General features: G+C 37.7%; 4 protein-coding genes and 2 pseudogenes across 4 annotated transcripts; 3 read left to right on the plus strand and 3 right to left on the minus strand.

Annotated features, from left to right (window-relative positions):
- Positions 1-1,071: 1,071 nt before the first annotated feature.
- Positions 1,072-2,256, minus strand: LOC18020455 (uncharacterized protein At5g43822). Its single transcript, XM_006403113.2, has 6 exons — positions 2,092-2,256; positions 1,896-2,014; positions 1,623-1,793; positions 1,488-1,544; positions 1,340-1,404; positions 1,072-1,242 (listed from the first exon to the last, which is right to left on the minus strand). Exons 1-6 carry the CDS (start codon positions 2,221-2,223, stop codon positions 1,199-1,201), a joined length of 588 nt encoding a protein of 195 aa, XP_006403176.1. The 5' UTR covers positions 2,224-2,256; the 3' UTR covers positions 1,072-1,198.
- A 129-nt stretch (positions 2,257-2,385) lies between these two features.
- LOC18020456 (putative pentatricopeptide repeat-containing protein At5g43820) lies at positions 2,386-4,238 on the minus strand. The gene is made up of 2 exons (XM_006403114.2): positions 4,174-4,238; positions 2,386-4,061 (listed from the first exon to the last, which is right to left on the minus strand). The coding sequence occupies exon 2, from the start codon at positions 4,040-4,042 to the stop codon at positions 2,417-2,419; it is 1,626 nt and encodes a 541-aa protein (XP_006403177.1). The 5' UTR covers positions 4,043-4,061; positions 4,174-4,238; the 3' UTR covers positions 2,386-2,416.
- A 512-nt stretch (positions 4,239-4,750) lies between these two features.
- LOC18020457 (F-box protein At3g62230) lies at positions 4,751-6,231 on the plus strand. The gene has a single exon (XM_024157519.1). It carries the CDS (start codon positions 4,751-4,753, stop codon positions 6,161-6,163), a length of 1,413 nt encoding a protein of 470 aa, XP_024013287.1. The 3' UTR covers positions 6,164-6,231.
- Positions 6,232-6,599: 368 nt separating this feature from the next.
- On the plus strand, positions 6,600-8,267 carry LOC18020458 (annotated as a pseudogene).
- Positions 8,268-17,534: 9,267 nt separating this feature from the next.
- LOC18020459 (acylphosphatase-2) lies at positions 17,535-18,910 on the plus strand. The gene is made up of 2 exons (XM_024157503.1): positions 17,535-17,911; positions 18,504-18,910. The coding sequence occupies exons 1-2, from the start codon at positions 17,639-17,641 to the stop codon at positions 18,768-18,770; spliced, it is 540 nt and encodes a 179-aa protein (XP_024013271.1). The 5' UTR covers positions 17,535-17,638; the 3' UTR covers positions 18,771-18,910.
- Positions 18,911-19,813: 903 nt separating this feature from the next.
- On the minus strand, positions 19,814-22,398 carry LOC18020460 (annotated as a pseudogene).
- Positions 22,399-22,449: the final 51 nt, after the last annotated feature.

Genomic DNA, 22,449 nt, shown 5'->3' on the forward strand with positions numbered 1-22,449 from the left:
TATATATTTTAGGAAATTTATAATAAATCTAAATTTCAATTTAAAATTTTAATTTATTTGAAAAAAATAAATTAAAATAAATGATTTTATTAATATTATAGAAAATTGATTTATTTGATAACATAAATAAGAGTTATCCAAAAATAGATTAGTGAAAAACTAAAAATAAATCGGTTTGGACACAAAAATGCTTCTGTTTTAATTGTATAGATGTGTACACAACCATACCCTATCACACGTACATATTACAGTAAAACCTCTATAAATTAATAATGTCAGGATCATGATATTTTATTAATTTATCATGATATTAATTATTAATTTATAGAAAAAATTTGCTTTCCGCTTATAATTTTTTAAAAACGTTTTTGGAATAGTGTTATATTTTAAAATTTTAACAAATCTCGTAATATAAATTATGATTACTAATCATAACTATTGCAATAAATAGTTTTTCATATCATATTGAATTGTCCTTGTAAAAAAATATATGTTCATAAGTTTAAAATTTATAAAAAAAACTACGACTACTATCCGTATTATTGATGATAAAATTGAAGATAACACTACAATACATACAAAAACTTTTCCATGTAAGAAAATAAATTATTATATCAAAAATTATCATAAATTTTGAATGTATATAGTAAAACACTAATAAGAGCTACTTATATAATAATTAGAGAGATAAGATCCAATGAGATTTCAACCTTTAAGTCAAAGCAAACACATTAATCATATTTTAGAATATTTTAGAGATAAGATCCAACTTTAAATATTTTACACTATTTTATTGCAACGTTAAGTCAAAGCAAAAACATAAAAATATAAAAATATAATTATTAATTTATGTTTTTGCTGGGATCATATATTTATTAGGAGTTTCAAAAAAAAATATTATCTTATTATCTTATCGAATTTGATAGATTTTTACATTAGCCCGACTTGAAACCAGCAAAATTTATTAATTTATAGTAATTATTAATTTATAGAGGTTCTACTGTAATTGTGTTGTTTATGTCTTTAGAAGTAAGCATGAGTTTGACAAAAAAAAAAGGTAAGCATGAAAAAGTGTATTTATGCATTTATTATTACGTGTCTAGCTTTTTATTCGTTTTTCATTCTCTAAACGGACATGCATTAACATTAAACACATCTTTTGTAACAAACTATAAATAAAAAACATTTCCTCTTTGCATCATTTGATCTCTTCAGCGAATATGACATCGAAGATGTGTTGCACTGCACAATAGTTATTATAGATAAGCTAAAATCAACGAAATGTAACATTTTTTATTTCACAAAGCAAACATAACAAACGAAGAAGAAATGATATTACCTTCATTATTCGGTATATTTGGCTGATCAACCACTAGGTATTGTAACGCGTTTAAATCGCCAGGACTATACAAACAGTAAACAAAGAACATAAGACCAATTTTGAAACAAACTTGCCAAATTTTTGAACAAAGCTATATCCTCAGTACCTTGGTTTCAGGATAAGACATGAAAGTGCCGAAAAAATCGAAGTTTTAAGATGGTATCTGCAGGATTGTGTTAAACCACAAATCAGAGAATGGTGATTTTAAACTCAATAACTAAGCAGATTTCTGTTTGCTTACTCTGACTGATGCATGTCATAAAGAAGAGAAAGTCCCTCCAAGCAATCTGCGATGCAAGGTTTTACTCCTATTCGTTCCTCTGCTCGCTTCTTGCTCAGTTCCATTTTTAGTGTTTGTGAACCGTCTCGATGTAGCTTCTCAAACGTCAAAACACATCCTCTGAATTCCTCCCTTCCCATCATCACCACCAGGCACCAACCATCAAAGTTTACATGTCAAGAACTCTTACAAATTACTAGAAGAATTCTACAAACATTGTAAAAGAATACTTACAAAATGTTTCTCATGGAAAGCAGAAGAGTCTTTAGTTGATCCATCTCTTTCTGCAAAACCGCGTCTTCAATCCCCTTTACGCATCTCAAAGCTCCAAAGCTCCCATGATTTTGAATTACCTACTCTCAAGACCAAAAAAATCATACATAGGGTTTTGAAAATCGCAGACAATAAAAAGAGTATTAATTTTAGCTACCTGTAATCTCTGGATGATAGAAGAGGCGTTACTGAAACGAGAAACCCATCGAACTTGAAGTGCCTCCCACTTTTCCATCTCCTCTTTCGCTTTTCTCAGCTTCTGCTGCCATTTCTTAATTACTGCCTCCATTCAAAACACTATAAAAATTCCTCTTCTAGTAACCTCCCGGCAGCAACCTAGAAAGAGACAAGGTATGCTTTCGGGTTTCAGACAATAAAGGTACTGAATATAACTTTCAAGTGTTCTCTATTACAATTTATTACACTAAACTTGGAGAAGATGAGACCCCGAAAGCGAAGTTTTCACATATTAAGATCAATGTTCAAAAATGCCACCCATTTCTTCGCCAGAATCTACGAGCATTGTCTTTAAGACGAGCCTCTTTGATCTTAAGAAACAGCTTATAAGCCATTTCTGTTTTTCTTGAAGACATGAGTTTATTGCTAAGCCTACTATAAACAAACCGGTTCGGGCAAAACCCTTTCCGCATCGCTTCTTCCATCACAAGCACAGCATTCTCAAGATGTCCAATGTTACAGAGCCCATCAACGATATACTCGTAGACTTCCACATCCGAAGAATATTCACACTCTTGCATTTCGTCCCACACGTTCAACAACATCCCACATTTTCCAAACCCTGATAGCCGTTTAAGCAACAGCTTATACGCGCTCTGCGATATCCTACACCCGGCTTTTCTCGCTTTCTGATATATAACCATCGCAGCGTGTGGTGGGCCGTAGCAGCAAAGCGGCTTGAGAAAAGAGGTAACAAGCCCTGTGGTGGGAACAATCCCTCTTGATAACATCTCTTCGTATATCTCAAGCGCGTCTGCAATTTTACGGCCTTTGATTAAACCAGAAACAAGCTTGGAATAGGTCTCCCAGTTTGGTTCGCATCCTTTATCAAGCATTCTCCGGTAATACCTTACGGATTCATCGAAATCTCGAGCAAATATGAAATTACAGATCATAGCGTTGTAAACATTTGCGTCGGGAACATCCATGTTATCAAAGATCTTAACAGAGTCATTAACACGACCAGCTCTTCCCAAACCTTCGATAAGGTAACTGAAAGACAAACCGTTTGGGACGAATCCACTCTCGACCATCTCCTTCAACACCTTCTCCATTTCTCCAACTTCACCGAGCTTCGACCACCCACTGATCATAATGTTGTAAGTACATACATCAAAAGGTATCTTCCCTTTCTTCGCATTAAACACCGAGCTTGCAGCAGAAACATGCGAACGCTCGCAGAGACACTGCAACAGTGCGTTGAATGACTCAGTACAACATTTCACTCCAAAATCTTCGCTTTCTTCGAACAATTGTATCGCTCTACGCACATAACGAGCTTTGGCAAAGCTATCCATGGCGATAATCAAGCACTTCAGATCAGGGTTAACCATTTCCCGTAACACATCCGTCATGAAAGAGAAGAACTTTCTTCTTCCTAGCGCTCTTAATATCACATAGTAGCTTTCAACGTCTTTAGACACGCCCGGCTCGCGAATCGCCCAATCGAAGAACGTAACCATTGCTTCGCCGCTTAAATTCCCTCGATCGACAACATTTGACACAGTTTCGATACTCAAATCGATACCGAGACTAGTTAAAGCCTTTCGTGTAGCAGTTTCTCCCTTTAGTTTCTGAAGAAACACGCCTCTGAGTTTTTCCTCCGGCGACAAAAACGAATCAACGGCTAATTGATTCCTCGAACTAACGTCGTCCTTCGCCGTCGAGGTTTTTGATGAAATCGGAAGCAGTGAAGATAATTCAGCTAGAACATAACTCTCATCCACAACAGCATGATTCGGTGATGACAAAAGATCCTTTGAGGCTGTGCAAACTTTGCGATTGCATAGAGAACCCGAAATTAGGGTTCTTATATCACCGAGATGAATGCGACGAAACGAGTCTGTAACTAGGTTCCATCTCCTATACATAATCTCTCGATTCCAAAATCTAACAGTTTGCGATTAGAGCGGATTTTTATTAATCTCTTAACTAAATCTCTGCTAAGAAGAAATTCACTGGAGAGGTAAAGAGATGTAATAAGGGATTAGAGAGAACTTACGAGGAAGATCGAAGAAACTTGCTTGAGAAGATTCAGTAGGAGAAGAAGAAGAAGAAGAAGAAGAAGAAGAGTGACTGAGAATCGGATTTTTCATCAAAGGCATCCCGGTTGAGTTAGGGTTTAATGCCTTACTGTTTCAATTAACAGTGAGATCTTCGGTTTACGATTAATGTTCGGTTCAATAGATAACCAGAAGAGATAATGTACCAAAGTGATTGTCTAGACGAATTACTTCGAACCGACCAGAACCCAACCGAACCGAATTAGAATGAACTTAACCGAACTGATAATTATGAATCGTTTTATTAAATTAATTTTTGTATACCAGACTTTACAATAAACAATGCTAACAAATTCGTACCGGTGCAATTCCAGACTTTACACTAAACAGTGCTAACAAATGAAGCGTAAAGAAGACGAAAAGAAAACCTCCACACCGTTGTAAACAGAGCAGTTACCAAAAAAAGTCGCAACCCTTCAAAAACATATAAATAGATAACAAATCAACACTCTGCTTTCTATCGCCAAATCTTCTTCGAATCCTTTGTTTTTATTTCTTTCCCAAAAATCACCAACAATGGATTCAAGAAGAAACCGAGTCAGATTATCCAGTTTACCGGATACTGTTTTGGTTCGGATCATCTCTAACTTGCCCTTCAAGTTAGCTGTGAAGACGAGTGTTCTAGCGAAACGATGGAAGAATCTACACCGTGAAACAACTAACGTCGCTTTTGTAGAATCAGACTTCGTGAAGAAACGTTCTGTCTCCTACGACGAAGAAACCAGAAACAAAGCTAGGGTTTCGTTCGTACGCTTCATGGTTAATTGGGTCTCAAAATTCTCCGGTGAAGGCGTCCAGAATTTCAAAATCATTCTCTCCAAAACGGTGGGCTTCGAAGCAGAGATCACGTCGCTGATACAATTCGCCGTCTCAAAACAAGTCAAGAACCTAGTTCTTGATTTCTCCGACCCTTATTTGTCCCCAAGAAAACAAGCAGAAGCAGCATCAGGAGCGAGCGTGTTTCACTTTCCGGAATGCGTTTACAATCTCGAGTCGTTGAAGCTAGTCGCTTGTGGGTTTGATCCTTCAAGGCTTGCGCATCCTGGGTCGTTGAAAAGTCTCTGTTTTGATTGGATCCAACTCGGAAATATCACGGCTTTGTTATCAAGGTCTCCTCTTCTCGAGTCTCTAACCATTAAAAACTGCTGGAACGTTGGTCTCGAAGCGATAACCGAATACAATAGCCGGTTAAGGGAGTTGGTATTCCAGAATTCCGGTTTCGCCACAAAGAACTCTACTCTAGACCTCCCCAATATCAAGTTCTTCAAGTACACTGGAGAAGTTCATTACTTTCAGTTCTTGAAAGTAAGCAAGATAATGGAGGAAGCAATCTTGGATTTTGGTGCAGAGACAGAACACGATGAAGCGGCCGGAACAGCTCTCTGCGGTCTACTTTACGGTCTCTCATCGGTTAAGAAGTTAACGGTTTGTCCTTTCTTGATCAAGATGATCAAAGACAGTGAAGATCCGGTTCAGTTACGAGCACCGATGGAAACAAGACATTTGGTGATCAAAACCAATCTTGTACCGGATGAGTTCATCGGGATTACACTCATGATCAATAGTTGTCCTGTTTTGGAAACTCTGACTTTCCAAATGCTTTCTCCCATACCTGAACCAACGACCAATCCTGGATTCGATCCGGAAACGTATTGGACGTATGTACTTAGCCATGAGTGCTTGAAGAAGACCTTAAAGGTTGTTGAAGTGAGGAACTTCACTGGAGGCACGTACCAGTTGCATATTCTGAGGGTTTTGATTCGGTGGGGTCTTGTATTGGAGAAGGTGGACTTGTATTTGCCGTGGAGATTGCCGGAGGTTTACAAGAACATGGCTCGTAGTATAGTGAGGAATCTTAGGGATACATCTGAGGCATCTTCGGATCTTTTATGGATTCGTGTACTCGACCCAGCAAGACCTAGTTATTGAGTGTGTTTTAATTTCCAGTTATCTTTTCGAATTAGAAAGATTGAAGAAAATGTGGTTACGGTGTTTTGTATCCCTACATCTGCAAAACCTTTGTTTGGTTTTAATATTTAGTGGGTTTCTTTTTTTTATTAGAGCATGTATATTTGGGGTTGGAGAAAGGTTCGGCTCGACTTCATAGGCAGTTTTGATTAAAAAAAAGAAATAATATTTATATGGGAATGATCGGTTCATCAGGATAACCCTGAAGACTCCAAGTTCGTCCAGATTCATCCAAATAACAAAATATCATTGGGCGAAAGTTTTTTTTTTAATTTTCGAATTAAAAAAAAAATTTAATATCTGATGAACCTTTAAGAGAGGTTTACCAATAGACATGCTCTTAGTTACTTTATGACTGTGTCGCTTCTTTTATATATCCCTCCAAGAAAAAGAGGAAATGGAGTAACAAACATTCAAAAGAGACGAAGAACCAAAAAAACATAAAGTAACCAACAAAACTTAAAAGTTGTAACACACACACTGATAAAACTTAATTCCGCAGAAATTGACATAACCGCGATTTTGTTTACTAATAGTGCCACGTACAGGATCTTGCCATGTTTTTAATACAAATCTTGTACAAGTTATTGTCTGTGACTCTGTGAGTACAAACCAAATCCGCATATTTTGTGACTTCAGGCCAGTCTTGAGAAGCAACAAGCTAACAAAAAACAAAACCGAGTTTTAATGAAATTCGAACAAGCATGAAGCCGTTAAATGCACCGAAAAAGCTTTGCCGGAGAAGATAATCATCGAAAGAACATTGTTTTATTGATTCACAAGTGAAAGATGCAGAGACTTTATCTAATATTTTTTTTATAGACTTTTTCTACGGCACCGAGTATATTTGTAAAATTAATACAATAAGAAAAGGTGGAAGCAACATAGCTTAAACAAATTAGGGTTTTGGCCAAAGATCAAAAACAAATTAAGGTGGAGCACTCGAAATCAACTTCTTCTTCCTTTCCTATCGATCTAACCTCAGAGATACTCTTACGTCTGCCTGAGAAATCAGTGGCGAGGTTTCGTTGCGTGTTTAAGCTTTGGTCATCAATCACCACCGATCAATATTTCATCAACTCGTTCGAAACTCAAACTCGGTCCCCACCGTTGAGTCTTCTACTCTGCTTCCAAAAAGATGACAGCTTGTTTGTTTCCACGATTCCGCAACATACTCTTATTTCGAATAGGTCTTGCTCTTCTTCTCAGCCTATTGATCGTTATCATAGTAAAATTCCAGGAAACTATAGTCACTACCACTCTATGGAATCTGTCAATGGCTTGATCTGCTTTGAAGAATCAGGAGAAACAGGGCATCTGATAGTTTGGAACCCTAGCAAAAAACAGTTCTTAACCATACCCAAACCTAGAAAGATCTGGAGGGAGAGAATAGTCGTTTTAGGATACGATCCCATCGATGGTAAACACAAAGTAGTGTGCATTCCCTTTTGTAACTACTTTTCTGATGTGTGCGAAGTTTTAACACTTGGGTCTGCTCAAGAATCATGGAGAACGGTCAGAACTACCTATAATCATTCTGCTTACAGGCTTAGTTCTGTAAAATGCATCAAGAGGATTATATATTATCTAGCCTATAGTGATCGTAGACATGGTTTTGTCTTGATGAGCTTTGATGTCAGATCTGAAAAACTCGACTTGAGAGTACTAACATCCGATATTCATTATGGAACACGACTGATAAATTATGGGGGGGAGGTTAGCTTGTCTTGACAAAAACAATGTTAGAAGATTGTGGATTTTGGAGGATGTAGAGAAAGACAAGTGGTCGAGTCAAGACTTTCATGTACCTTTCCGTCACCATGATCTGAGCTTGCGTACCTATTTCAGTCTAAAAGGTATTACTCATGCTGGTGAGTTTATTTATGTACCAGACACATTTCATATATCGTTTTATATTTTGTTTTTTGATCCGGTAAGAAACAGTCGTAGAAGATTAGAATTTAATAGACTCCTAGACGACGAATCTGGTCTCGATAATGGAGATCAAGACAAACCGTATCTCCATGTTTTCCCGAATCACATTGAGAGTCAAATGTCATTGTAACAATTTGTTGCTTCTTTTTATTTTGGTTTAGAGTTTAAAATTTTTTAAGTTGGTGAGGTTTTGATAAGTGGTTTTGGAGGAAACAGTTAGGGCTTTACGGGTTTGAGGGTTTTAGGCAGTCAACCGAAATTTTGATGATTTTAGAGTTTTAGAGTGGAAGACAGATGTTGAATCAGTGTCAAAATACATCATGCTTATATCTCTGTTTTAAAAACACAGAATTTGAAAAGGCAAGAAACGTGAATAAGAAGTAAGCATTACTGCTTACGTATTTTGCTAAGTTTTATTTGCTAAGCTATTGATTTTCTCCTTCAGGCTTCAGCTGACAGATTTGTGAGGTGATTTTATCGTTTAGCTGCCTGAGAAAATAGTTGGGAATTCATAAATAACGTTCTCTCTAGGCAAACAGTGGAAGTGGACAAATATATAAGTGCAATCAATTTGTCTACGTACAACATATTTTTTTCTTCATCAAACACATGTGAAAATATAACATAACCCATCAAATGAATATCATCGCCATATGCATCTGATCTCTATATAAACTGATATGATCGTGACCAGCTCAGAGGAGGAGGAATCAGAGGTAGCTGGCAGGATCACTCGTTCCAGAGCTAGAGAGATGGCTAAGGAGGCACACACACTCATGACCGCAGAGGACATCAATTAACTGGAGGCTGGAGCTCACATCTTCAACATCTCTATCTTGAAGAATGAAGAATCCAGTAACAATGACTAGGTAACTTAGGTGATGATTCTGTACTCTTTTCCTTGGTGAGGATTTTGGAAGGCAAGGAGGTTCTTCTCCAAGGTTTTTAACGAGATAGAAATCATTGCTACGTCGAGTTACTTAGAAGTTGTTACTAATGGGTAATAACGTGCAAAGTCACAATGACTTGTGCACTAGTTGTTTTAGGCGCACCACTTAGGATTTAAAAGGGACGCTTCGCTGTTTTATTTTTAATCAAACTTCTTGTTGTTTTTATTTCAAACTTCATGTAGTTTATTTCTTAGGGCTGCGATTTCTCTCTAAGTCTATTTAAGAGAGAAAATCGCCTAAATATTATTCAGTGAAGAATTTTGATCAAACTTTTAACGTGTTCTTCTCTCTTTGATTTCTGAGAACTAAAAACTCTGAAATTCGAATCTCTTAAAAACTAATCTGTTTACAAGAGATTCTTCTATCTCTCCATTCCATCGATTCAACCATCATACTACCATCACCATTCCATCGGTTCTATCTCTTCCACCATACCATCGATTCGAGCCACCAGACCATCATCGTCATCCACTCGATCCGTTCTCCACCATCGTCCTCATCGCCGCGTTCATCACCACCACCATCATAAGTCCATAGAATCCTCTCTAGCCTTTATTCTTCAGAGTAGATCACCTTGGATCATATCACGTGGTATCAGAGCCAACTCTGAACCAAAGGCTGAGCAATCTCTAACCCTAATCGCCATACTTGATTTGATTCATTGTTTGATTTCGTTGCTTAGATCATTAGGGTTTATCGAATTCTGGTGATTGTTTGCATCGAGTTTCTTATATTTAATTGAATCATCATATCGCTATTAGTTTAATTCGTTGTCTCACTCCTGCGTTCTCGTTATATTGCATCGATCTGTTTCCTTTTGAATATTGTATCGTTATTGCTTCGTATCGTTAGCGAGTTCGTTTGCTATTGTTAGGGTTAGTCAAGTTTCGCATCGTTCGTTGTTAGTCCTGCTAGTCATCGATCATTTGCTATTGTTAGGGTTAGTCGGTTTGCTATTGTGTTTGTTTCAAGTTTGTTTGTGTCGAGTCTTATCGCATCATATCGAATTTGGTAGATCGAGTTTAGGGCTCTGATTGTCTCGTTTTCGTTAAATTTGATATTTAGTTGCTTCGTTTCGTTTAAGTTTTATTAAGAGAGTCTTCGTGTTTAGTTTTCGTCTAGGTCGATCTCGTTTTCGTTAGGATTTGTTAAGAGTTTGTGTATTTGGTACTTAGCAAAGGAGCAAGAATTACAATGGAAATAATCAGAGGAGTACCTTCACAGGTAATCAGAACTCTTCTGGTTACACTTTCAAACCTCAGTACCAGAACTCCTACACTAACATCAGTTTTTTCAAAGAGCTATGGTCCTCCTCCTCAAACTCCAGATAATGAGATAAAGTCTATACTTGAACAAATCTTGGAAGGTCAGGAGAAAATCACTGTGAATTTTAATGGGAATATTGGTGCTCTTTATCTGGACCTGAATGGAAAAATGAAAGCTTTAAACACTCATATCAAGAAACTTGACATTCAAGTTGCTCAGACTGCAGGGTCTGTATTCCTTCCTAGAAAGACTGACACTAATCCTAGGCATCATTGTAGTGTCATCTCATTGAGAAGTGGTAAAAATCTAACTCTTGCGCTGAAAAAGGGTGCTACTAAGGATGAAATCATGGAGTTAGATGAATTTGAAGAGGATTTGAAAGTGCAGAACCAGTGCCGGTCGACACCACTGCTGCAGTCAGGTAAATTCTCTGTTTTTTTAGTAACTTCTCTGTTTTTAATGCTTCCATTTAGTTCGTTTTATTTTTCTTAACAACTTCAGACTTGGTAATACTAGAGACAGTGTTGTTTAAGTCTGGGGGAGGCGGTTGCTGACATTGTGTTTGTTTTTCTTAGAGTCAGTTATGTCAGTTGTTTTTGATACAAAACTTATTAAAAATTATGATACTTTTCTTGAATATATACTGCAAAATCAGTTTAGATCCTATTAATGAAAAATCCAAAGGTTGACCAGTTAACTAAAGGCGTCCATATTTATGACAGAATATATCCATTAACCTGAGCTAATATTTGAACTCCTTTTTTTACCTCATTGATGTGACTGGTGTTCATAGAGCTTGACTACTCATTTATACTTGACAAATGAAAGAATATGTGAGATCTAAAAATGGTGTTCATAGAAGTTGATCTTAAGTTTAATTGGAGCCACAAGAATGATGTATCGGATTACGTGACCTAGAATTGATACGAGCGAAATCGCTATATGAGACGAAAGCTACCTATAGAGATTCATGAGCATAAATAAAATGGGTTTAGTGATATGATCATGTGTCTGGAGGAAGATAATGAGGTTCCGGAAGAACCTTTGGTCATTCCGGAAGGCCCAATGATGCGGTTCAAGGCCCCGAGGCTTGCGCGAGCTGTCCGGAATCTTCTCCACAAAGTCTGAAACATAGAGGTTCAAGTCCGGATCGACGAGGAACAACTTACACAGCCAATCCTAACTTCAATTCAAGCTGAGACATCTATTTTAGGTTTGACCGATGGTGTAAGTTTGTTGTACTCTTTTTCCTACCCTCGGTTTTGTCCCAATGGATTTTCCGGGTGGAGGTTTTAACGAGACAATGGGCTTATATCTCATTCTCGTAAAATCAAGTGGAATTTCAAGGGTCAACGTGGACAGGAAGCTCAAGGGTCATCTTTGACAAAGGAGTTCAAGAGACATTCAACAAAGAAGTCAAAGAGTTATTCAACTTTATTTATTTCTGTCTTTAATTATTTTTACATTTTCAAGAATGAGTCTTAGCCTACTTCCTTCTCTATATAAACTCATGTAAGATTATTTGATCAGACATCTTTCTTCTTAATAAAATCGTTTTCTTTGAGAGAAACTTTGTCTTTTGCTCTTTGCGAACTTTTTGATTTCTTGGTGGATTTTAGCCAACAAATCTTTCGGTTTATCAAGTGTTCTTCATCCACTTGACACAATCATTCCTTAGTTGTCTCATGGAAGCGTTCTAAGTCGAGATTGGGGCTCAGGAATTTTTGAGAACTAATTTCTCACGCCTTGACATCCTTCTCCACAAATTCCATCAGCCAGCATTGCCAAAGCGTTGTTTCATTGCTCGTTGTGAGTTTGGAGCCTAAGGATTTTCAAGACTGGTCTCACGCCTTAGCATCCGGCTGCGCGATCCACTTGAGTCAAAGGTTATCCGACTACTACCAATTATAGAGCGCGATTTCCTTGGGAAGATCATATCATTTAGTTAATACATGATATATATCGCAGCAAGAGATGAAAGCTATTTGTTGAGTTTAAGTGATTAGTTGATTAGGGTGACGACAGTTGGCTAGTCATCCCTGTGTTTATTCATGTTTTGGAACCTCCCTAGTTGATTACCTTTATTGATTTGTTTATCTATCATTAGATCAATTCATGAACCCCTGCGAATACCCTTAAGCTCAGTGTTTAGTTTTTATTGCTTTACACCCTTTTATTTTCGATTGCTAGTTAAATTTTGTGATACCAAAACCAAACCAAACCCCTTATTTTGTTTGTTCTAATAGTCTTAAGTCCTTGATTGATTCGCACTGAAACCTCAAAATCTCTATGGTTCGACCCCTAAGTACTACAACACACATCTGTGCACTTGCAGATATTTAGGGTTATAAATTGAAAACGTGAAGCTAGAATTAATTCTTGTATCTAGTAGCATCACATATCTTTTCATAGTTCCTTCCGGTCTTCTAAAAGTTTGATGCATACAAACAGGAGCAGAAAAATTCCTCATCCAAACCATCCATCATAACCGAACAAGTTATCAATTGACTGCTCTTAAATAGCGGAGTCAGCCTATCATTGTCTCTCCATACAACCCAAATGCGTCCCAAGCGATTGTGTTCATAGTTTGTGAGCACCCGACCAATCTTTAAATATTGAATCTACTATATGATTCATCTTGCTTTCCTTCACTCTCGTTTCTAACATACAAAAAAACTGAAAATCTCCTCCATTTATCCAATTCTTCATAATAGAATGTTTAGATGTTTTGTTTAAATCGCAAGACATTTTAGAAGAATCCTGACATACTTAATTTTTCTTGGGGGTGGGGTTCTTCTTTTGCCTGTTGCACTTGGAGTAATCTCCTTTGTGCTCTGGACGAAAGAATTTGAATCATTTTTGTTTGTCCTTCTAGATGATCGAGGCGGAAGCACCCGTGATGCCTTCTCATCTTGCTTCTCCAAAGGGCCCTCTTCCTTCTCTTTTATCTCACCATCTTCTTTTTCCTCGGTTTCAAATTTAGTCAAAAGCTCCAGCTCGACCTCATCTGATCCATCTCATTCCCATTTTTTCCTTGCAAAATTGCATAACTGATGGGAAAAATATTGGAGTGTCCTCTGCTTCCTTCCGTTCAGCTTGTCTGCCAGCCTTCACTGGAGAGACCTTTGACCAGCTAAGATCGACCTCATCATTTTGTTGCTTGTCTGTCACAATATCAGTGTCTCTCCCCACCACAACAAGAGACAGAGCTTCATCCCTCAAATATACTGCTTTCATAGCACTCTGCTTCTCCTCTGTTTTCTTATCTATTTCTCCAACTGATTTCTCTGGGGATTGCTCTTTCCCGCTTTCTGTTTTTTCCTTATCTGCTTTATCAGAAGATTCCTTCATCAGGGAAGATTGTGATGTCAGAATCTTTATTGGTTGACCTCTTTTTTGTGCACTTACATTTGCTAACTTTCCCCACTTTGCGCAAGTTGTGCATCTTGATGGCAACCATGGATATAGATAAACTCTACCTCTGTGCATCAATTCCTTTTTCCGATTTAAAGCGATAGAATTTTGCATGTTTGCCTCAACAAAGACCTTTGCTTCTTTAAACTTCGTGCAAAACACTGCCTATGGGTGAAGTCGCACTGGTTTCCCAACATCACTCGCTATAAAACTTATGCCCTCCCATGAAAACAATTTGTGAGGGACGTTTTTAAGCTTGACCCACATCGGAATCACTTTTATCTTAGGTTCCTGTTCTTTATCCTCGATTAGAGACCATTTCGAAACAACCATTGGAATTCCTGCAATGTTCCACATTCCTCTTCTCCGTACCCTCGGTCTGGTTGCTGCATTGTTTATACAAAACTTCACCGTGGTGCGGTTTACCACATACACATCCACGCGAATACTTCTATCTCCTAGAGTCCATATCTTATTAACGATCACATAGATATTTGCCACATGAGGCGCTGCTGATAGAAAACGTCCTTCCAGTAAATCATCCCATAGAGGAACCGAGTTTTGATGATTTCATCCGGAATCACCACCAGGTTTTACCTCATGAGATGAAACAGATGGCTTAACAACATTAAGCCAAGAAGATTGAGAAACCTCTCGCAGAGATGACTCTGCACTTTGCCTGCCGTCAGTCAGAAGCTGAGGCTCTAATCCCGTCTCCATCCTCAGCTGTTGACGTACAGTGTAAGATGGAAACCCTAATCACTTTTGGTGTCGCCCTCAAAATCATGTATGCTGACGTGTCCTCTAGTGAAAATATCTTTTCAACGCCTATTAATTTTCTTTTGTTTCCACTTCGTTTCGTTTTACACAAACTAATCAGTTTATGTTTTATTTATTAAATGGTAGTTTATGTTTGGTTAAACTAATTTGTCCATTTCTAATCTTATTCTTACTTGACAAAAAAAAACAAAAAAACCCAATAAACACATATAGTGGAGTCATTCTTTTTATTTATTTATCTATTTTATTTTATTGAACATTAGAAAAATTGGCTCTCAATTTAGAAGGGGTTCCAAATTAGGACGGAAAAAAGGCTAAAACCAACCCGAACTAAAAAAAAATACGGTGTCAATAACTATCAGAACTCCAAAATAATTCAAATTTTCTACTCGATACCTTGACTAGTTTTGATGTTAGTCACTGTTAAAAGATGCTGACGAAGTATGATGGAATATGACTTGGCATGACACATTGTCACTTTACTAAAACGACGTCGTTTTTATAATAGAAAAAATCTAATTTTTTTCCTCTTTCCTGGACTTGAACCCAAAACATTTCAAACAATAGTCGAACGTGAGACATCCTTGATATATATCTTACAAACATATTTATATATTACTGATATGCTTTTCTTAAGATTGTAAGACGCTCAATTCTTTCTCCATCAAACATGTTAAAACCTCGACATGGATCTAAGAGTCACGAAATCTTTCACCAACACCAGAATTGCTCTCTCCGATCTGGATCGGAAACATAGTTTCTCTGATGCAGTAATTCTCCGAACGCAAAATCGAACTCAGTTCCCTCTTATTTGCAGCCTCTGAATGCTCCGACAACGTAACTCGATGAAGAAGAAGTGTCTAATCCTAATTGAATACGCCATCGTTTTATTCAAATTAAAATATACATATCAATTATTCATAAATGTATTTGTATAAGAAAAGCAATAATGTCTCATGGATCAATTGGTCTGCATGCTTGAAGATGGTTTATAGTGTCTTGGGTTCGAGTCTAAGAAAGAAAAAAAATTTCAATTTTTTTTATTTCAAAAACGACGTCGTTTTAGTAAGGTGACAACGTGTCATGCCAAGTCATATTCCGTCATGCCTCGCCAACGTCTTTTAACAGTTGACTAACATCAAAATTAGTCAAGGTAGATTTTAACACATATATTAGAGTTTGGGTACGAAATTTGAATTATTTTGGAATTCGGGTAGTTATTGGCACCATATTTTAGTTTGGATTTTTTCCGGCTCACTAAATTTAGTTCAGATTGGTTTTGGCCATTTTCCAGGAGATTAAAGAGGCTATAAGCGGAACTAATGTAACTAAGGTAATAAGCCTGGAGTCGTACTTTTTTCTTAGACTCAAAAGTGAAAAGTGAAAGCGGAAAGTGGAGAGTCCTCTCTGTTAGTTCGAGAAAACGGTTAATACCTGTCTGAACTCTTCTAAATAGTGTGAATTCGTGCCTGAGAAGTTTAAATGTCCAATTCCATACCCAAACTCTTAATTACTTGAGATAATTGATATCCAGAACTCTTTTATTTCCGGCTGGTCCCAACATCTACCATTATCCCGCTAGTCAGCCGTTAATAGAGATGAATTCCATGTCACGTCTGCGCCCAGTTGTCACGAAGTTATGAAACGACACCGTTTTAAAAGGATTAAAAATTTGAAACAAATGAGCTTTGTCTGTTTTTTTTTAAAGACCCAATCTCAAAACAACGTCTTTTGATAACAAAACTAAAAATTAAACAAAAATAAATTGTCTTGACAGTTCCAAAGAGCTTTGTCACAATGGTGAAATAGAGAGAATAATGGGTTTTAGTGATTCTTCGAAAATCTGACTGAAATTGATGCAAATCGATTGCTTTAGCAGAAAGAGAAGGCGATTTCGAGTTTGGAGATACAATTCGATTTCTAGGTTTGTTTAAATTCAAAGATTTAGGGTTTGGATTTTGGTGTAAATGTTTGAATTAATGATGGTGGATTATTTAATTCTAATTAATATAAAATTAGTGTTTATCAGCAATAATTTTATAATCGGTTTTCAGTGATGATTCGGATTTGCATGTTTCCCCAATTTGAGCTGGGGTTGACCTGTAATTTTAACGATGAAGATGATGAAAACTGTTTTGTTTTTTTTTTTTTTTCAATATGTTCTCAAAACGACGTCCTTTTGAGATTAAGCCTTTTAAAAAAAAATCAGACAAAGCTCATTTGTTTAGAATTTTTAATCTCTTTAAAACGACATCGTTTTTAACTTCGTGACAACTGGGCAACAAACGTGGCGTGGGACTTATCTCCGTTAACGGGATTAACATAATAATGGTCAATGTTGGGATTGACAAAAATAAAAAAATTGGGATATGAATTTTCAAATAATTAAGAGTTCGGATATAGATTTGAGCACTTCAATTTTTTAGACATGAATATGCACCATTTGGAAGAGTTCGGGCAGGTATTATTTACCGTTTTCCCTGTTAGTTCAAGAAACGTTTATTAGACTTTTGACTATTTCTCAAAAAAAGATTGAAACTAATTTCTCAAACTGGAGAGTCCTCTCTCTTATACGAGGAAGCCATTATAGTCCAAGAAACGTTTATTAAAATTTTGACTATTTCTAAGAAGAAAAAAAGATTGAAACTAATTTGACCATTCCATTAGTTTTGTTTACTGTTAAATACTTAGAGCCTAGCTTATTAAATGTTAGACTGACTTTGATTTTACATGATCCATCATCAATAAGATATTCCATTTTAAGATTTCCAGTTCCTGTTTCTATACATTGCTTTTACATGTTTAAAAGTCGTATCTGCAAAGACTGTAATGACATATATTTGAATCTCATTTTAATTTTTCTTATTCGTTTATTTTCAGCGAATTTGAATATGGGCTGGCATTCAGAATGGGTTTGAAATGAGATTCATTTTCTAGCGGCCCGCTATGAGTTTCATAAAACAAAACCGTGTTCAAAATCATGATCAGACCGAACCAAGCAATCAAACCAGATATTTACGCATACCCGAAGTCGTTAATTCGATAACAGATGTAGTTTCTCTCCACTCCAACGGAGAAATCCAAATGCTCGATGAGCTCCAGTGTCGGAAATCGAATCAGAGTCCTGAGTTTCGGGAAGCTTCCACACATTTCTGATTTACTGTTGAGAACCCATAATCCTCGTAGCCTCTCTGTTCTCCTTCATCATCAGAATCACACTCTTCTTCCGTTTCGCCGTAGTTGCATCTCCGTCGTTCATCGTGGTTCTAGTTATTTTCTTTGGCTTCGCTCATCTCCTCCTCTGTCCTGCATGTCATCTCAGGCTGAATCTGGGTTTCCCCAGCACTCCGATTCTTCTAAAACGGTGACTTCTTTTCGCTGAAATTGTTACTAAAGTTGAGATTTTTTTAAAGTGGTTTAGGGCATAGAGTCCGTCTGATTCCTGTTTGTTGATGATGGATCTTCTTCATTTTATTCAGTGATCCATAGGTTGCAAGTAATGGGTTTAGTTTTTATTAGTGGAGATTATTACTTGTGATCGGTTCACGTTGATGACCTAAATATCTAAAGGAAGATTAATGGTTTAAATGAAACTGTGCTGTTTGTTCAGATTCTAGACTCTTCATTTGATCAAATGTTAAAGTTTCATACTTGTTTGAGACCATCAAAAGATAAGGCAGAGAAGCAAAGATCACATGCTAATTTCTGTAACCACAATACATCTACATATTCTTGGTTCTGGATCTAATGCGTGGAAGTTATTATGTTTTTGATCTGTTTATTTAAAATGAATACGGTTTCAGTTCATTGGTATCTGGATGCTGGTTTGACATTCTTTGAATCACCATGGCGATCGGATAGATATCTAGTAAATACCCAAAAAAACTTGATTGAACCATCGGATTATATTGGTTCTGTGGTAAAATGGACTGATAAATGTCAATATGTTGGTGCAGGTGAGGATGGTGATAAAGGGAAGAGTACAAGGAGTGTGTTACCGGAACTGGACTGTTGAGAACGCAGAGCAGCTCGGGATAAAAGGATGGGTCAGGAACCGCAGAGACGGTTCAGTGGAAGCACTCTTCTCTGGACCATCTGAAGCTGTCGATGAGATGCAGCAAAGATGTCGTCGTGGTCCTCCTGCAGCCATGGTAACTGGATTGGAGGCTTTCCCATCCAGTGAAGAACCAGGGATAAGTTTTGAATACAGATCAACCGTCTGATTGTTTCTCTTTTAGCAGAGATGAGAGAGAGGGTTCTTGAATGTTTGTCATGTATGTTAAGTTGTTAACATAATAAGAATGTGTATTTGATCATTTCCACTTATACATTTATAGCAAGTTGATATTAGTATTCATCATTATCAAGCTGTAGAACCAGTAGAAGTACAGGAGATTTCAACTTGATATCGCCATCACTGCAGCTTCAATGTTTGCATCTTCTCCCTGGTTTCAAGACATTGTAAACAGTTAAAGACTTATGAAAAAGTGTTATTGTCCCTTCTTGCCTTTTCTTTCCAGGAAAACATGTTGCCGTATTTCCCTGCCAATCGACTCCAGCAACTACGAGGTATGTCTAAATCAACCGTAGCTCCAACATTGAAAATTCAGTATGTTCCCTGTTTCAATTCCGCTCATCAAAATCGGTTTCCCTCTGGATACTTGAAGAAGTTAACAATGAGTTTTGGGATGTTACCAAAAGTCTTGTCAGCCACAACTCAATTGTGCTATCATCCACCTGCCAGAAATATTTGATTGCTAGTCCTGTTTCAAGCATAGAGTAATGTCATCGAGTAAACCTATGGAGATCAAGTATGTTGCAAAACTATACTTGATGACATTTCTAACGGGATAGTTTTGAGCCAAGACTTTCAACTTGAACCCTGTATCTTTCTCTAGATCAGCAATTTCTTTAGCAATCCTTTTCTCCTGTAATTCTCAGAGAGCATAAAAGTTAAAAGCATTAAGAAACCCAAAATGGAGCGTAAATTCAGATCAGAAATATACTGCACAAGAAAACATATCTAAATGAGATTAGCAAGAACAGTGCAAAACTACTTCGTGTGCCGCGATCAAAACCCGAAAAATGGAAGCTGATAGGAGCATGACTAGGCCATTAGTCAGGAAACCAGTATCCACTGATTCACCACTGATGCAAAGCAAAATACTTGTTTGACTAAACTTTCCATGGTAATATATCATAACAATATTGGACATATCGGTGTTGATTAATGAATATAACAAAATACAAACTCAACAATATTATTTCTTAATCACAACAAGAGCAATGACCATTAAGCTATTCGAGCTTTTTACAAAATCTGGAGCAAAATTTTAATCGACTATCCTCCAAAAGTATTTTGTATGGACATCGCTTCCTACAGCCGAAGCAAAATGGTCGAGACATATGATTGTTGCGCAGAACAGCTATCTTTATTCCACCTATGTCGAAACACGAACCGGGCTTCATGTAAAAGTCCTTCCCAATCAAACATTCAATGTGTAAGGTGTTACAACAGTACTCATCACACTTATAAAACCGCTCCTTTCGATTTATTTTTCTCTCGCAAGCTTCACACCAATACGTCATGGTACTTGTATCCTCCCCAAAAGAAAGAGTGAGCGTGTGCTTATCATGCTTATATCTCACTTTCTGAGGTAAAGTAGCACATCCAAAACACAAAGAAAATTCACATTCGATGCAATTGAATGTTTCGTTTGTGAATTCAAGTCTTGCCTCTCTGCAAACTGAACATGCTCTCTGCTCTCCTGGTTTAGATGTAAGGAATAAAGGATCCTTATGACTTTCTTGGACTAGTGGCTCAGAAACTGTGGCGCACTGCACATGCAGCTTAAAACTACATCCTTCTTTACTGCATTCATAAAAGAAACCAGCTACGCACGGCCAAGGACAAGCTGAGCAGTTATCCAACTTATCCTCGTACTTGATAACACCATCACATCCTTCTACTAGAGTGAGCAGGTGTGGATGAATCGGGTGATGTATTTTGCGAGAAAGATTCGCACAAGCTTCGTGTAGAATGAAATCACATTGCAAACAAGAGTAGAATTTACCAAAATAGATTGGCATGATGCATGCTTGACACTCAATATTGTCATCATAATCTCCGCCAGTGTTCTCATCAAGTCTCAGATGATGTTGTTGATGACTGAAATGCTGTATGATTCCATCGCTTATCTGCAAAAACGGTTCAACAACTTCTTCTTCAACGTCTTCGGGCACTCCATCAAGTTCTTCACCATCCCAGACGTTGCTCTGTGTGGCACATCTTAAGTGAGACGCATACGAACAACCGTTTTTGATGCAAGAATAACCTCCGTAATCATTGTCGATCTCTCTTCGACAAATGCCACAAGACCAATCTCCTTGGTTGCCAAAAAAAGAAGGGGTAAAAGACATACGATGGGGATGTCGAGATATCCTTAGGACACGTGGTAAGTTGATACATCTTAGATGGACCACAAAATCACAAGGGGGACACATGTAGATAGGGGAGCGTGCGTCGGACAAGGCGCAGACGTTGCAAGTTAAGAAAGCCCGCCTTGGAAACAGAGAAAGAGTATGCTCGTGCCACTTGGGATGGTCTATCGATAAGACTGGTTGTATGTCGGTACAAACTATGTTCATAGCAAAATCGCAGGCCTCGCAATAATAAAAGATCTTCTCGAGATCATCATCGCAACAGAAGCATTTCCTGGCTTGAATTATCCATGACTTCCTCCTGTGGGAGACGAGTTGAAGAGAATGTTTTGGATGGAGAGGGTGTTTGACCTCAACAAGAGTCTTTTGGCATTGTTCATGGTCCTCGCCATTGCAATCTTTGCAGAGAAAATGGGTAGCTTCTTCTTCTCCTCCTCCTCCTCTTACAAAGCAGGCTCTCTGCTGGTTCCTGCGTTGACATTCGCCCTTTCCTTTGCTTTTCCGCTCAACTTTTGACGTCACGTGGAACTTTCCTTGAACAAGCTCTACTTTTAACTGAGGGGACTAAGAAATAAGCTGATCCAGCTCCCATTCTTCCTCCTCCCGCTCCGAGTCCTCAGGGTCTAGGAGATCTAATAGTTGAGCAAGGATTGAACAGAGCTCCGAATCGGGATCCAGAGTGTATAAATGAGAACCCACATTTTTCATGAGTAAGAAAAAGCTGCGGCGGTGGCGGCGGGGAGTAGATGAGTTGAGTCGTGAGTGTTATCAACTCCCACTCGGGCTCCGAATCTGATATTGAGTTTACGACAGATATTATCTGAGCAACGAGTGACATGACCTTTGTCTGCGGCGAATCCAAATCCAAGGATTGGATGAGAGAGACTATTTGACCAAAAACGGGAGATATATCTAAAAGATCCGAGACCTCATCCGATCTAGTGAGAGACCGTAACTGAGAAAGTAATGAAAGTAATGAAATCAACTTCGACTCTGGCTCCGGATCCATACTATTGGGAAGAGGGAGACTATCTGCGAGATGATTGATATCAGCTCCGGCCTAGGATCAAGCTTGGATGTTTCATAGTAGAGTGACAGAAACTCCGAATCCACCACAGATATTTTCCGAGTAATGATTGATATGAGCTTGGACAGCTGCTCCGGCTGGGAATCCAAATCCATGGATTGGAACACAGAGATGGCTTGAGTAACGAGTGACATGAGCTGGGACTCCGGCTTCGCCTTACACTTCAAATCCATTGACCTCACCACAGAGATTACTTGAATCATGAGCGATATGATCGAAGATCCCGAATCTGCGGTGTCATCTTTCAAAGAGATTACTAGTTCAGAGATGAGTGATATGAGCTTAGGCTCCGATTCTGAATCCATACTGTTTTTGTTGTTCTGTGTTTGCTGAGAGAGGTTATTTTCCATATATATATATATATATATATATAC

The sequence above is a fragment of the Eutrema salsugineum genome, unplaced genomic scaffold, assembly GCF_000478725.1.
Source record: "Eutrema salsugineum unplaced genomic scaffold, Eutsalg1_0 scaffold_17, whole genome shotgun sequence".
Classification (NCBI taxonomy): Eukaryota; Viridiplantae; Streptophyta; class Magnoliopsida; order Brassicales; family Brassicaceae; genus Eutrema; species Eutrema salsugineum.

Excerpts from the sequence above, each read along its gene's own strand:
- LOC18020455 (XM_006403113.2), bottom strand. The coding sequence starts at position 2,223 with ATGGAGGCAGTAATTAAGAAATGGCAGCAGAAGCTGAGAAAAGCGAAA. Across the intron at positions 1,405-1,487 it reads TGTCTTATCCTGAAACCAAG|TCCTGGCGATTTAAACGCGT; the intron begins GTACTGAGGATA and ends CTGTTTGTATAG. Across the intron at positions 1,243-1,339 it reads AAATATACCGAATAATGAAG|TGCAACACATCTTCGATGTC; the intron begins GTAATATCATTT and ends ACTATTGTGCAG.
- LOC18020456 (XM_006403114.2), bottom strand. The coding sequence starts at position 4,042 with ATGTATAGGAGATGGAACCTAGTTACAGACTCGTTTCGTCGCATTCAT.
- LOC18020457 (XM_024157519.1), top strand. The coding sequence starts at position 4,751 with ATGGATTCAAGAAGAAACCGAGTCAGATTATCCAGTTTACCGGATACT.
- LOC18020459 (XM_024157503.1), top strand. The coding sequence starts at position 17,639 with ATGAGCTCCAGTGTCGGAAATCGAATCAGAGTCCTGAGTTTCGGGAAG. Across the intron at positions 17,912-18,503 it reads ACTCCGATTCTTCTAAAACG|GTGAGGATGGTGATAAAGGG; the intron begins GTGACTTCTTTT and ends ATGTTGGTGCAG.